The 16,923-nt window shown below is 35.6% G+C and overlaps 1 protein-coding gene across 1 annotated transcript in view; it reads left to right on the forward strand.

The window, feature by feature from the left end:
- LOC150088271 (pyruvate kinase PKM-like) overlaps nt 1-16,923 on the forward strand; it is a 552,820-nt gene that overhangs the window by 150,578 nt on the left and 385,319 nt on the right. Inside the window, exon 4 of the mRNA XM_090369430.1 lies at nt 8,961-9,095. Coding sequence (XP_090225556.1) covers nt 8,961-9,095 — 135 coding nt within the window. The remainder of the gene's footprint in view (nt 1-8,960; nt 9,096-16,923) is intronic.

Here is a 16,923-nt window from a genome sequence, read left to right on the forward strand (position 1 = left end):
TCACTAATCTTGTTGCCCTTCTCTGTACTCGTTCCAGCAGCTCTACATCCTTCTTGAAATGAGGTCTCCAGACCTGTATACAGTACTCTAAGTGTGGCCTGACCATCGCCTTATACAATGGAATAATCACCTCCTTATCCCTGCTGGAAAAATTCCTGTATATCATTGACAATACTCCATGAGCTACTCTTGCAGCCCGTCTGCACTGCTCAGAGAACTTCATATCTGCCTGCACAACAACCCCCAAGTCCCTTTCACTACCACTGTCAGTGTAGTACCACAGAGTTGATACGTTGCTCTGGGGTTGCTGTTTCCCATGTGTAGTACTTTACATTTGTCAATGTTAAACTTCATTTGCCACCTCTCAGCCCATCTGCTCAACCTTTCCAGATCCTGTTGCAGTAGCATAGTGTCAGTAGTGTCCTTGACAACCCTGACAACCTTTGTATCGTCTGCAAACTTGGACATTAAGCCCGATATACCATCATCAATATCATTTATAAATACAGAAAACAATAATGGACCCAACACTGAGCCCTGAGGGACTCCACTAATAACATCAGTCCATGATGAGCAGTGTCCATTGATTACCACTCTCTGTCTTCTCCCCCTCAACCACCCCTTTATCCATAGCAGCAATTTGCCTCCAATGTCACACTGCTCCAATTTGTGTAGCAGTCTTCCATGTGCAACAGTATCAAAAGCCTTTCTAAGATCCAAGTATATAATATCAAAGTTATTCCCTGCATCCAGTTCTTTTGTGACTGCATCATAGTATCCAATCAAATTGGTCAGGCAAGACTTCCCCTTAACAAAACCATGCTGTGTCCGAGCTATAACTGAAGTCTTGTCTAAATGATCCTGCAGTGCTTCTTTAACCAGTGCCTCCATTAATTTTCCCTGAACAGAAGTTAAGCTCACAGGTCTATAATTACTTGTGTCAGCCTTTGATCCACCTTTGTGAATTGGGGTCACATTTACACATTTCCAGTCTATGGGTACCTCCCCTGAGTCCAAGGAAGCTCTCATAATTATGGCTAAGGGTTTGCTTACTTCCTTTGCTGCCTCCCTTAATATAACTGGATAGATCCCATCCAACCCGAGTGCCTTTCTTGTGTTTATCTTCAACAGTTTCTCCTCCACTTTACTCCCAGTTATTTCAAGATTCTGTAGCTTACTGCTAGAGTTGAATACACCTCTGGCATTCCCCTCGCTGAATAACTCCTCATGTGTGAATGTCGATGCAAAATATTCATTTAGTTTGTTAGCTACCTGAGCAGGATCATCAACACTTGACCCATCAATATCAAGTGGACCAATCTGATTCATCCCCTTCCTTCTAGAGTTTACATAAGTAAAGAACTCTTTGCTATTTTTCTTTGCATCCCTTGCCAAGGATTTCTCGTAATCTGCCTTCGCCTGCCTAACCTCCTTTGTAACTTGGTTGCATATCAACTTGTATCTATCATAGGCTTCTGTGTCATGTGTTAATTTGTATGTATCCCATGCATTTTTCTTCTCTGCCATATGCCTCATTAGTTCATCTGACATCCATTTTGGCCTAAACCTTGAACAATATTTCTTAGTTGGTATGTAAAGCCTAGTAGCTTCCAAGATAAGTTCTTTGAATGCTTCCCATTTTGAATTTGCTGTTGGTAACATCATCAGTAGGTCCTTTTCATTCTCTACCACTGTCAGTGTAGTACCACAGAGTTGATACGTTGCTCTGGAGTTGCTGTTTCCCATATGTAGTACTTTACATTTGTCAATGTTAAATTTCATTTGCCACCTCTCAGCCCATCTGCTCAACCTTTCCAGATCCTGTTGCAGCAACATATTAGTAGTAGTAGTAGTAGTAGTGGCACATGATGCAAGAAAGCAAGTGTAGGAGCTTATGCAGCATCAGCCGAAAAAAAAAAAAAAAAAAATCACACCATTCCCTCCAAATGCCTGTCCAGTTCCTCCTTAAATTTATTTAACCTATCAACTTCTACAACGACAGATGGAAGTTTGTTCCAGCAATTAACCACCCGCTGGCTAAAGGCAAATTTCCGCACATCTATTCTACATCTGTCCTTTCTTAATTTGAACTTATGTCCCCGTAGGTTGGTAATCTGAACAAGTGGAAGGATCCCATCAGAATTCAGCATGCTCAACCCATTCAAAGCCTTATAGACCTCAATCAGATCACCGCGCAGGTGCCTAGTCTCCAGCCACTGCAATTTGCAGAACTTAATCCTCTCTTGGTAAGAGAATCCCTTCATTCCCCTCACCAATCGCATTGTTCTTCTCTGTACACGCTCAAGCAAATCTACATTCTTCCTAAAATGAAGCCTCCAGTCCTGTACGCAGTACTCAAGGCGTGGCCTGACCATTGCCTTATATAGAGGGACAATCACCTCCTTTTCCCTGCTAGCAAAATTCCTATAGTATCAGTAGTGTCTTTGACAGTCCTGCCAACCTTTGTATCGTCTGCAAACTTGGATATTAAGCTTGATATATCATCATCAATATCATTTATAAATACAGAAAACAATAATGGACCCAACACTGAACCCTGAGGGACTCCACTAATAACATTAATCCACGATGAGCAGTGTCCATTGATTACCACTCTCTGTCTTCTCCTCCTCAACCACCCCTTTATCCATAGCAGCAATTTGCCTCCAATGCCACACTGCTCCAATTTGTGCAGCAGTCTTCCATGTGGAACAGTATCAAAAGCCTTTCTAAGATAAAGGTTTATATATTATCAAAGTTATTCCCTGCATCCAGTTCTTTTGTGACTGCCTCATAGTATCGAATCAAATTGTTTAGGAAAGACTTCCCCTTAACAAAACCATGCTGTGTCTGAGCTATAACTGAAGTCTTGTCTAGATGATCCTGCAGTGCTTCTTTAACCAATGCCTCCATTAGTTTTCCTGGAACAGAAGTTAAACTCACAGGTCTATAATTACTTGTGTCAGCCTTTGATACTCCTTCTTTGATTTGGGGTCACATTTGCATATCTCAAGTCTGTGGATACCTCCCCTGAGTCCAAGGAAGCTCTCATAATTATGGCTAAGGGTTTGCTTACTTCCTTTGCTGCCTCCTTTAATATAACTGAATAGATCCCATCCACCCCAGGTGCCTTTCTTTTGTTTATCTTCAACAGTTTCTCCTGCACTTTACTCTCAGTTATTGCAAGATTCTCTAGCTTACTGCCAGAGTTGAATACAACTCTGGCATTCCCCTCGCTGAATAACTCTTCATGTGTGAATGTAGATGCAAAATATTCATTTAGTTTGTTAGCTACCTGAGCAGGATCATCAACAGTTGATCCATCGATATCAAGCGGACCAATGTGATTCATCCCCTTCCTTCTAGAGTTTACATAAGTAAAGAACTCTTTGCTGTTTTTCTTTGCATCCCTTGCCAAAGATTTCTCGTAATCTGCCTTCGCCTGCCTAACGTCCTTTGTAACTTGATTACAGATCAACTTGTATCTATCTTAGGCTTCAGTGTCACGTGTTAATTTGTATGTATCCCATGCATTTTTTTTCTCCCTGCCATACGCCTCATTTACTCATCTGACATCCATTTAGGCCTAAACCTTGAACAATATTTCTTAGTTGGTATGTAAAGCCTAGTAGCTTCCAAGATAAGTTCTTTGAATGCTTCCCATTTTGAATTTGCTGTTGGTCACATCATCAGTTGGTCTCACTGTATAGAATTTAAATACTGTCTCAGTCCATCGTAGTCGCCTTTACGAAAGCAATAACCCTTCCCTTTACCCCTAATGGTAGTTACCTCTTTGAGTAAATCCCACCTCAGCACACTGTGATCACTGCCACCTAGTGGTTCATTTATTTGCAGATTCTTAATGCAAGAAGAATCATTACTGATAATCAAATTAAAGTATTACTCCCTCTAATTGCCTCTCGAACATTCTGATGTAGAAAACAATCATCCAATAAATCCACAAAAGCCTTGCTCGTGGTGAGTGACCAGCCCCCAAATTCCAGTCAATATCTTGGAAATTATAATCCCCCATTATAAGATGCTCTGGTTTACTTGCCCACTCTATTTCCCTGTACAGTTTCTTATTATACTCATCAGAGTCATTAGGCCTATAGCACACTCCTACTCTCAATTTTGATCTGCCAATGCTTATGTCACACCAAATTGACTCGACACTGCACTGTCCAACGATGTCGACTGGCTTCCCTTCCTGGGATTTTATGTGTTTCTTAACTATTAACATAATCCCTCCTCCCTTACTGTCCTGTCTATCCTTTCTGTAGACATTGTACTCCCAAATTCCAGTTCTGCATTCCTTATATCTGTGTGACACCTCGTCTCTGCTGTCCCAACAATATCTGCCTTTGATGTTTTGGGCAATATCTCAAATTCATCAAATTTATTTACTAAACTCCTAGCATTGGTGTATGTGCAAGTAGACATGCACCTGTTTCTATTCTTAGCTACCCTAACGTGTACAACTATATCACCTTTTGTGCCCTTAAAAGATGATATCCACTCTACAACGTCATCAACCTTTGCCCCCTGGCAGACATACCCTGGTTCTGTTCCACCTATCCTTTTTACAAAGCATGTTCCCCGTTTCCCTGACAATAGAGTCAACAACAACTACCACTTCCTGTGGGACCAGCGCATTCTGCCTTGGGGGTTGCCGCTGTGTTGCGTGATGACGAAGTGCAATCTCTGGCGTTGGTGTGGGCAGCTGAGAGCTTGATGGGCCCCTCACTTTAAATCCTTCAAGGGCATCATCCTTCAAGCTCTCATATAGGCCCATAACAACGCTGAGTTGTCGCCTGATTTCGTTACACTCCTTGCATTGCGCGCACACAAAGACATCCCCCATGGTAATATCATGTCCTGTACCCGATTTCTCCACAAGCATCATGCAAGCAGTGCATTTTAAAAGGCTGTGATTTTGAGGGCAACTGCCCCACTCAGCTCTCCTCTGAGCTACAGCATTCCCATTAGCTTGAGCCTTTTGCTTTGGTGCTCTGGTCTGAGTCATGATTTCGATTTAATTTCAATAGAATTTCCATTTCAGTACAAAAATTATTACCCTAAACTTGTATCCCAACGCAGTTATAACGCTAAATATATTTTTCAGTATGAAATATTATATACGATTTTTGTTTATATAACTTCTGTACCAAGTTAAGTATTAATTAATTGTTTTATTTGGAATCTAAGTCGTCATATGTATTTAGTTAAAAGTACAATTGAATTGACAATGAAGTTTAACAAAATTAGTAGATTTTGCTGATTAATTGACAATATTATATTATATACTATGCTATATGTACTATATTATACTAACGCTATCTAGTTCGGGATATCATGTTGTATCGTATAAGAATGGCGCAAGTTACGAACGGTAAATCGACGGACCCTTAAGTATTAATTAACTTCCAAATCTCTCTGTCTCAATCCAGAATAAAGTAAAATTCCTGACTAGGTCTATAAGCTACTTATAGAAAATAATTTGATGTATCAATTGGTCAATTAAGCGGCTAAATTTAGCTAAAAAACTTCTCGTTCAGCGGAGTGCAACTCGTAACACGTGGATACGATACCCTTACCGATACTTTTATGCAGTTACTAGGCCGAGTAAAGAATAAATATATGAGATTAATCAGAAAAACACAAAATAATGCTATACTACTAAATTTAAATCAAAAGTTTTAGAAAAACAATAATTTCAAATCAATAAATAAGAAAATCCACTTAGCGTCTTTGAACACGTCTGGCTCCCACTAGCCTCGTCAGCAGATATAAAATATATAAAACATAAATTAAGATGAGTATTATATCCCAGTCTGATATAAGTTGTGTACATACATAATGGATTGAAACTATGTTAACAAAATAACTTAAAAAAATTATACTCTTCTTTATTGGGTTTAGCATGCAACCACATGTATAAGTAATAGGCAGAGAAATATGGCAGTTGCCATCTATCAAATACCCCTTTACTGATCTCAAGTATTAAATAAAATATATAAAAAATAAATAAAAAATAATATAATTATTATCATACAAACTCACATCTGAATCTGCAATGGTATAATTTTTATAAGACAAAACGAGACATGTACAGGCTGTATACAAAAAAAAAATTGCTGTCATAACCCACAGAATCTGTTAGTCTATTAAAGCTCCAAATTAGTATATAGAACCCGCAGTTCACTACCTTATGTGACATTATAAATATAGTTCCAACTAAGAATGCAATTGTGGACCATTGCTTGGCTAACTGACCACTGGTTCAAAACATCAAATATTTAAAAAAAATTATAACCATGTAAACCCCAGATTTGGGTTCCTACTTTTAGACAAATTAATCTGTTGTGTTTCAGTCTTTATCTCAACTAATTAAGTTCTTTGTCTTTCTTCAGTGAAAGACAAAGCACAGACAGTAAGTCAGAAAGAAGCACTGTATTTTCAATTTGATATCACTACAAAAGAGATCTTCCTTTCTGCATAAGTAAGTACTCCTTTATTAATTTAAATATAGGAAAGACTTCGACCACAAAATAAATACAACAAATTTAATTAATGCTCTTAATAGGGTTATAGGTAAGGGAAGGTGCTATTTTACTCCTGTGAACCCATCAACCAACCCCTATATCAAAACAAAAATAAACATAAAAATAAGAATAGAAAAGAGAAGAACCAAAGCAGTACTCACCCTAACCATGGCTCCATGCTCAAAGAGACATATGCCCATGCTCCCAAAGATTGAACTACTAAAATCATACCACAAAAGCACTTGTAAACTCCAAACAAAGGTCATATTTCAATCACTGATTGTTATCCCTGCAAGATATCAGTGGATGTCCAATATGCCCTGGACATGAAGAAAGAAAATGAACAAAATAAACATAAAATATGCTATGGCCACCACCACCCTTTGTGGAATAAATAAGGGAACATAACATACAAAATGTAAATTTAAGCATTGATTCCTACAATCGATGAATCCAAAACATGCAAATATGCAAACCAAAATTAAGAAATCATAATAAAAAGAAATTGAATTTTAAATAAATAGCTCAATTAATTAAGTTATTAATATATAAACTGAATGATAGAATAAATTAAAACATAATGAATAATCCGAGCTGTGGACAAGCATTCAAACTAAATGTGACAGAAGAAGAAAGCTGAATGTGAGGTGGGGATTTGGTTTCATCTGTACCCGCCGTAACAGTTTATGGGGAATGAAATGTATGGTTATATCATTATTAAATTAAACTTAGGAAACTTGAATTACAAAATAAATACAGCAAATACTGTTCTTTGAAAAGATAGTACTTGTGAGCTCTTTGTTTATGATATTATTTTAATAGTGCTTGTTCTTTAGATGTAGACTCCTAAGCAGTGAGATGTGAACTCCTCTTAACATGAGTATTGCTTTGGTCCTTCTCTTTTCTGTTCTCAATTTTATTTTTAATTTAATTTATTTATTTTTGTTTTGATATAGGGATGGTTCAGTTCATAGCAGAATAGTATCTTCTTTTACCTTTACTTTAATAACAGCATTAATCAATTTGCTATATTTATTTTGTAGTTTCATTGTTTCCTTAGCAAACAGGTAATCTAAATGTTAAACCTCTCTCCACTAGGTAAGTATAAATATCAACTTTCTTTACTGTTTTAATGGCTATTTTTCCTTCATTAACTTTATTTCAAAAAATTTACTAATTTATGTGAAAACTTGCAATTCTAGTTTTTTGTTGTGCTTCAAATTATCCATGTAATGATCTATATATGATTTAAAATTGCTGCCTAGAGGCCCATTTATTTTTTAATTAAGTTCAATAAATAACTACATTAACAGAAAATTAACATTCTTAATTTAGTTTCCCTACCTCTTAATGGTTTCTATATATACTGTGTTGTATTTGGTAATTATACATTTTTATTAAGAAATCAAACAATTTGATACACTTTTTTTACCAATTTTTTTGTAAGTTTAATTTTTTGAATAATTGAATTAATAGAGTTTGTTTCTTAGTCCCTTGTTAAGGTTTGAAGACAGTATCCCAAAGATCACTAAAAAGGCCTCTGTGGTCAGGAAATCTATCCATAATTGACGCCGCCAACTCTGACCAATTATAACTTTATAAACATAAGTGAAATAAAATTATAAATAAAATAAATAAGTAAAATTGACTGTAAAGTGTAGATAATTTGACATATACATATGAATATAATTTAAAATATAATTATAAAATATAATTTAAAATATACAGTTGTTCCCCCTGGGTAGTTAGGGAGGTATAGCCTTTTCTATCAAATCATATAAAACTTTGAAAAATACTATACATATAAAAGTGTTAAACCCTTACTACTATGATACTTTAAAATACTATGCATTAAAAGCGTTAAACCCATACTACTGAAAACTGAAGCTTTTGGCAGCATCTGCTGCCTTCCTCAACATAAGTAGTGCTGCATCAACAATTCATTATAAAGTACCAAGCCTTCCCAGCAGACCCAGGATGTACTATGGGAGTACCCCAGTTGTTCCCCCTGGGTAGTTAGGGAGGTATAGCCTTTTCTTTTCTATTAATATTCAATAAATTAAACTTACAGGGGGGGGGAGATGTTAAAGGTATATCAGTTTAAATTCTTTTAAGATCCCTCTTCACTGAACGTATAAATTTCTAACTTGAGTTGATCCTGACATTCTAACAATATAATTATCTAGGAAGTGGTGAAACCCATGTTTAGTTCTCTAGAGCAAAGTTTCCGGCATCCCCCTCCCCCCATACTTCTCCTTCAACCCATGCACGGTACTAAGTACTAGTACTATAGGTTTTGATACCTTTTGTGTTTGGGGTTTTCATAAAAAAATATATATATTATGATGAGTGCTCTATAAGTCAGTGAATTAATAATTCACCATTTCTTTTTTTCTTTCGTTTTTTTTATTTTAGTATCATGCTGGAACAATTACAAATGTTCGTGAGGCAGTAAAAAAACTGAGTGATGAGTTGAAAATTCCACATTATCCAATAGCTATTGCTTTAGATACCAAAGGTCCTGAAATTAGAACGGGTCTATTAGAAGGAGTAAGTATTATTTGCTAAATAGCTCTTCATCTTTTTCAGTTAAATCATTAGTTTATTTTCATTGTTCACCAAGTATAGGCAGTCCTTGACTTATGTTCGCTAGCAAATTGCCACCCATGCTGTTATTTACAAGTCTGAATCACACAGTTTTAAGCATTAGTATAGATAGATTATGAATGAAATTTACATAAAAGAAAATAATTTAAAATATAAAGCCATGTGATTAAATCACAGAAAGAGTTTTTAACCGAGTGTTGAGCTCATAAAAAATAAAATAACATTTGTAGGCACGTTGTGATACTCTGGCTACCAGTCAATTTTTTTTAGTTAAAAAAAAAAAAAAATGTCAGAAATCAGAATGAGGTGTGATGTGCCTACATATTTTTCTGGTTTTTCATATAAAGAAATACATTAAACTTTATTTCAAAATTTTATTCTTTATTGTGGTATTAGCATGGATAACGAGAACAAATATCTTCAGTCACAGAAGTTATCAAAAAAAAAAAAAAAAACCCAACTAGTGAATCAAACAAGGTTTAAGGGAAACAGAACCCTTTTAAAAATTAACATTGCTAAGGATGTGCAGTGCATTTCTTATATGAATGCAAGGCTGTACCGAATTTTTTTCTTTGTAACTATACTTCTCCGTTTAAAAAATAATTATTGTTGAGATCTAAAAAACTGAAGATCATACTTGAGGAATATTAAAATTCACATTTATGTAATTTTAATACTTTTTTTTTTAATTGCTGCTTGCTAGGATGCTACAACATGCCCACTAGAGGGCAAAACAGTTTTTAAAAATTGTGTGTACAGTAAGTAGTCTAACCCACTTATTTCTGACTCAATTCCACTTCTGGTCCTTCATATAAATAAACATACATTATGCAGTCAGTTTGATTTGCAAAGTGCACCAGTGCTAAACAACTGTGTGCAGTGTATTACTGGCACTGTATTTCTGGTATTTTGATAAGAATCTTAGATTTATTTTGTTCTTAAACATGGCTGATAAAAGGAAAGGTCATTATCTAAGTCAGTGGTTCTCAGTGGGGGCTATGCCATATTTCTGAGGGGCCACAGGTAAAAGTCATAAAATTGGGGGCCATGGAAACTGTTAAGTGGGCCACGAAAATTTTGCTTCTAAAATAAAATTATTACTAATATAAAAATATTAGTGAGATTCATGAGAATCTCACTAAATTAAGGGACAGTAATATTATAATATTTTTTGTTAGGAACATAATTGTATATTGTGAATAAACAATATTATATGAGTAAAAATTCTATTATAAGTAAAGATTGTAGCTAATAATATTCCTTATACAGGTAACCCTCGTATAACACGGTAATTTGGTTTAATTCAAGGAATTAATCGTGGAAGCTACTAAAAGTTTCATACCTATTAAGAAATATTGTTCAAGGTTTAGGCCTAAATGGTTATCTAATGAACTAATGAGACTCGTAATAGAGAAGAAAAATGCATGGGATGCATATAAATTATCAAGCGACTCAGAAGCCTTTGGCAGATATAAGCTAGTCTGTAATCAGGTGACAAAGGAGGTTAGGGAGGCGAAGGCAAATTACGAGAAATCCTTGGCAAAAGATGCTAAGAAAAACAGCAAGGATTTCTTTACTTATATAAACTCTAAAAGGAAAGGGATGAATCTGATTGGTCCACTTGACATCGATGGTTCGACTGTTGATGATCCTGCTCAGATAGCAAACAAACTGAATGAGTATTTTGCCTCTACATTCACAGATGAGGAATTATTCAGGTTTGAAAATGGCAGAAGGTTATCAAATTGTAGCAGGATACTTAATGATTTTGTAATAACTGAAAGCAAAGTGGAGGAGAAATTGCTGAAGTTAAACATAAGAAAAGCACCTGGGGTGGATGGGATCTATCCAGTTATATTAAAGGAGGCGGCAAAGCAACTAAACAAACCCTTAGCCATAATTATGAGAGCGTCCTTGGACTCAGGGGAGGTACCCACAGACTCGAGATGTGCAAATGTATCCCCAATTCACAAAGGGGGATCGAAGGGTGACACGAGTAATTACAGACCAGTTTGTTTAACTTCTGTTCCGGGTAAAATAATGGAGTCACTGGTTAAAGATGCATTGCAGGATCGTCTAGACAAGACTGCAGCAATAATTCAGACACAGCATGGGTTTGTTAAGGGAAAGTCTTGTCTGACAAATTTGATAGGATATTATGATGTGGTTACAAAGGAACTGGATGCAAAAAATAATTTTGATATCATATATTTGGATTTCAGGAAAGCTTTTGACACTGTTGCGCATGGAAGACTATTGTACAAATTGGAGCAGAATGGTATTAAGGGTAGTTGCTACGTAGGATAAAAGGATGGTTAAGTGGGAGAAGACAGAGGGTGGTAATCAATGGGTGCTGCTCTTCTTGGACTAATGTTATTAGTGGAGTCCCACAGGGTTCGGTGTTAGGTCCACTGTTGTTTTGTATATTTATCAATGATATTGATGAAAGTATATCAGGCTTAATGTCGAAGTTTGCAGATGATACAAAGGTTGGCAGGGTTGTTAATGACAGTAATGGCAGTGTGCTACTGCAACAGGATCTAGATAATTTGGGCAGATGGGCTAAGAAGTGGCAATTGAAGTTTAACCTTGACAAATGCAAAGTACTGCATATGGGTAGAAGTAACCCCAGAGAAACATACCAACTGTGTGGTACTACACTTAAGGTGGTAGAAAATGAAAAGACCTAGGAGTAATTGTGCAGTCAGATATGAAGTTTTCTGAGCAGTGCAGACAGGCTGCCAGGGCAGGTCATGGGGTTTTGTCAATGATATATAGGAATTGTGCTAGCAGGGAAAAGGAGGTGATTATCCCTCTGTATAAGGCGATGGTCAGGCCACGCCTTGAGTACTGCGTACAGGTCTGGAGGCCTCATTTTAGGAAGGATGTAGATTTACTTGAGCGTGTACAGAGAAGGGCAACAAGATTGGTGAGGGGAATGAAGGGATCTTCTTACCAAGAGAGGCTTAAGTTCTGCAAATTGCAGTGGCTGGAGACTAGGCACCTGCGTGGTGATCTGATTGAGGTGTATAAGGCCTTGAATGGGTTGAGCACGCTGAATTCTGATGGGATCCTTCCACTTGTTCAGATTACGAACCTAAGGGGGCATAAATTCAAATTAAGAAAAGACAGATGTAGATTAGATGTGCAGAAATTTGCTTTAGCCAGCGGGTGGTTAAGTGCTGGAACAAACTTCCATCTGTCGTTGTGGAAGTAGATAGGTTGAATAAATTCAAGGAGAAACTGGACAGGTATTTGGAGGGAATGGTGTGATTTTTTTTTTTTTTTTTTTTGGCTGATGCTGCATAAGCTCATACACTTGCTTTCTTACATCAAATGCCACTGCTACTACTACTACATCTGGTCCAGGGAAAATAATGGAGTCACTAGTTAAGGAAGTAATGCAGGGCTATCTGGACAGGAATGCAATTATGCTGCAGTCACAGAATGGATTTGTTACGGGGCAGTCTCATCTAACCAATCTGATGGATTACTGCGATACAGTGAGGAACTGGATGCAAAATATAATTTAGATATCATATACTGGCATTTCAGGAAGGCTTTTGATACTGTTGCACATAAAAGACTTGTAAAACTGGAGCAATATGGCATTAAGGGCAAGTTACTGCTATGGTTAAAGGGATGGTTAAATTTAAGGAGACATAGAGTGGTTATCAATTACACTTCTCTTTGTGGACTATTGTTATCAATAGAGTTCCTCAGGTTCAGTGCTGGGCACGTTATTGTTTTCAGTATTTATTATTGATATTGATGAATTTTTATCACAGCTAAATTTCAAAGTTTTTAGATGATAGATGATACAAAGGTTGCCAGAGTGCTTAATGACAGTAATCAGGATCAGTACTGCAACACGATCTAAAAAAAAATTGGTTGAAATGGCTGAGAAATGTCAATTGAAGTTTAACCTTGACAAATGCAAGTTACTGCATATTGGTAGCAGTATTCCCAGAGTAATTTATTAATTGTGTGGTACTACACTAAGGATAGTGGAAAAGGAAAAGACCTGGCAGTAATTGTGCAGTCAGATATGAGCTTCTGTGATCAGTGGAGACATGCTACCAGAACAGCTCATGGGATTTTCTCAATGAGATACAGGAATAAGGAGGTGATTATCACTTTGTACCAGGCCTGGTTAGGCTTGATCTCGAGTTTTGTATATAGCAGGGGGTCCCCAAACTACAGGATGTTTCCGACCCATGGATATTTCAATTAGATTGTAAAAATTAATGTTTATATTAGATCACAATAAAATTTATGAAAAACAAATTTTACAGATTATTTTAACATTCATCTTACAGATTAATAGTGTTGTCTCATCAGCTTAGTCTTGTTAGATATTAATTCTATTATTTCCACTCAAAACTATTCTTGGAAACATCGTTAAAATAATCCGTTAATCTTGATCATGTCATTAATAGCAATAGTTGGCAATTATGGATTTCCTAATCCCTTATCTTGGCTTCGGTGATGTTTACATCCCCTCCATAGAGACTTACCCATTTTGTAGTGGGTGTTACTTTCTGACCATTATGTTGTAAATATTTTTCTTTAGTACTAAGTTAGCAGTTCACTTGTTAAGTTGCAAGTTAAACATTCTGTTAGAGTCTTGTATATACGTTTTGTTTAATAAGCCATTAAGAGAAAACACAGAAATGTATTGATTGAATGCTTCGAATGCACAACTACCTTTGATAGCCTCAACGAGTTAGTGTCGTGTTTTGTAGTCAGGTAAATATGTGCAGTTTTTATCTGATGTTACATTTTTGGTAGTAATTAAAATCACATTCCATGTCATACGAAAAGCTGCGGAAACGATTTGCTAAAAATCAACCATTTAAAATTTTTTGCAATAAACCTTAAAGTTTATTTCAAATTTGTAAATAAATTTGTTAAAATATTTCATAAATTTTAAGACTCATCATTGCTTACTTAATTCAGTATTTATTTATTTTTTTTATTCCAGTGACTCCATAAAAATCATGTCGGAAAAAAAAGAAAAGTTTATGTTGAGTGTCATGTTTTTAATGAGCAGTGGCCAATTAATTACTTTTTTGCACTGATTAATGATACTTGCACTTGCCTTATTTGCAATGAAGTCTTGTTGGTGTTCAAGGAATATAATGTAAAATGTTACTACACCACAAAACATGTCTCAAATTATGATAAATTTCAAGGAGCTTTGCAGCAGAAAAAACTCAAGAACTAAACCAAACTTTTCAAAGTCAATAACAGAAGATTATAACTTTTACTTATCAAAATTTATCTGCAGCTAGAGCTAGTTTTTGAGCCTCCCAAATTATTGTCGAAGAAGGAGGGGCCTTTATGGATGGAGAATTTGTAAAACGAATTTCTTTGGAAATTGTAGAAGTATGTCCTGAGAAAATAAAGAATTTAGTGTCTAAGTTTATCTTCATCAACTGTAACGAGAAGAATTGAAGATTTTAGGAGCTAATTTTTAAAATCAACTCGTAGAAAAAGTTCTTGAATTCACACATTTTTCAATAGCAATTGATGAGAGTGAAGGTAGAAGCCATACAGCTCAATTACTAATTTATATCTGAGGTGTAAATCAAAATTCGAAGTAACTGAAGAGCTGGTTGCATTAAAAATGCTTGAAAAGATACAACAGGTGAACATATATTTTTGAGTGTATCAGAAGAAAATTGACTGTCTCAAATTGAATTGGGATTTGCTATCAGTGGTTACGACGGATGGGGCTAAAAATATGGTCGGTACTAAAACTGGTTTCATGGGTCATGTTAAACTTCATAAATATGTTGAGAATAAAAATATTAAAAAACCAATGCAATTTCATTGTATAATTCACCAACAGTCTTTGTCCGGAACTTTTTGGTCATAGATTCAGTCAACAGTAAATGTTATTTGCAAGATTAGTCTGAATCATCGACAATGAAAAAAATTTCTTGAAACAATTGAGGCTGAATACAGTGATTTGTTGTACCACACTGAAGTATGATGGTTGAGTCGCGGTCACATGTTGAAGCAATTTTTCTGAACTTAGGAGTGAAATAGATCTGTTTATGAACAAAAAATTTGAAGAAGAACTGTCGGATCTCAAATGGTTTGGAACTTTGCCTTTTTAACCGATATATATGAACACCTGAATTTTCTTAAAAAAACTACAAGGACGAGACAAACTTGTCATTGAATTGTATTACAACGTCAATGCATTTGAAACAAAACTGGAGTTATTTAAAAGTCAGTTACTTCGGAAGAATTTTTTGCATTTTCCATGTTGCAATAATTTATCCAAAAATTGCCTATTTGTAATTTTTCCACTGAAAATTTTGTTCAAAACGTTAAGTTTGTTGCAGGAAAATTTTGCAGATAGCATTTCTGATTGTAAAAATAATTCAGAGATGTTTGAATCTAATGATGCACTGAAGACAGTATTTAAAAATGAAAATCTAATTCAATTTTATTCAACATTATCTGAGTCAGATTATCCAAAAATTAAAAATTTTGTAAGAAAAGTTACATCAATTTTCAGAAGTACGTATATATGTGAGCAGATCTTTTCAAAAATGAAATATGTAAAATCAAAAATATGATCACAACTAACTGACCTGCATTTACGTGACACTTTTTAAGAATTGGAACTAGTACTTTAAAACCCGATATTACAAAACTCAGTCACACTCTAATACCATATTCATCGCATTAATTATAATTTCATTGTTTTACTAACTGTATTTTTGTGATTAGTACAATGAATAAATAATAATTAAAATTTGATATAAACGAGCTGGTATATTTTATATTACATATTCATTGATTTATTTTTGAATCTGTAGATATAGGTAGGTATAAAATTTGTTTCTCTGCATAAATATGAGCGAATATAGTTTTCAATAATTAGGAATTTTCTCCAACCCACCAAATATTCCAAAAATTCAAAAATTCAAAGTGTCCCGCTTCTCTAACCATTTGGGGACCTCTGGTATACAGGTCTGGAGGCCTCACTTTACAGAAGGATCTTCTGAAATGGGTACAGTGAAGGGTGACCAGATTGATGAAGGGAACAAAAGGGCACCTTACTTAGAATGGCTTCAGTTCTGGAGACTAAGCACCTGTGTGGTGAACTGACTGTGAGGTGTTTAAGGCCTTGAATGGATTGAGTAAGCTGAATGTTAATGGCATTCTTCTTGCTAAAACTACACTCATGAAGGGGCATAAATTTAAGTTGATGAAGGATGGTTATAGCCTAGATGTGCAAAAGTTTGGTTTCAGACAGGTGGTGGTTGATTGTTTGAACAGACTTCCATTTGTTGTTGTGGAGGTAGGTGGTTTGAATAAATTCAAGGAAGAACTAGACAAATTCTTGGAGGGTGTCAATCTGATAAGTGTGTAGTGGTTTCCCTCTCACTGGCTGTGGGGGAGTACACTGGAAACTACTTGCTAAATTTTTGTGGATTATACCAAACCTGTTAGTTAGAAAATAAAATATTTTGATAAAATTTAACAGTCTGTTTTAACTGCAGATGATCCTTAATAAAATTTTTTCTTGAGTGAGTCCCCTTGTCAAAAAACTGAGCACACTCCTTCGTATCAAGCTTCCTTTCTTTTAAGTTTGCAGTTGATAAAAGGTTGGCAGGGTGGTTAATGAATCAAAGTCTACCACTGCAACAAGACCCAGAAAAATTAGATCTTCTGAGAGGATACACATGAGGTTTTAACATTTATAAATGCAAGGTGCTGCATATGAATAGCAGTAATCCCAGAATAATAT

This window comes from Mastigoproctus giganteus, chromosome 3, assembly GCF_048544385.1.
Source record: "Mastigoproctus giganteus isolate SK-2022 chromosome 3, ASM4854438v1, whole genome shotgun sequence".
Lineage (NCBI taxonomy): Eukaryota > Metazoa > Arthropoda > Arachnida > Uropygi > Thelyphonidae > Mastigoproctus > Mastigoproctus giganteus.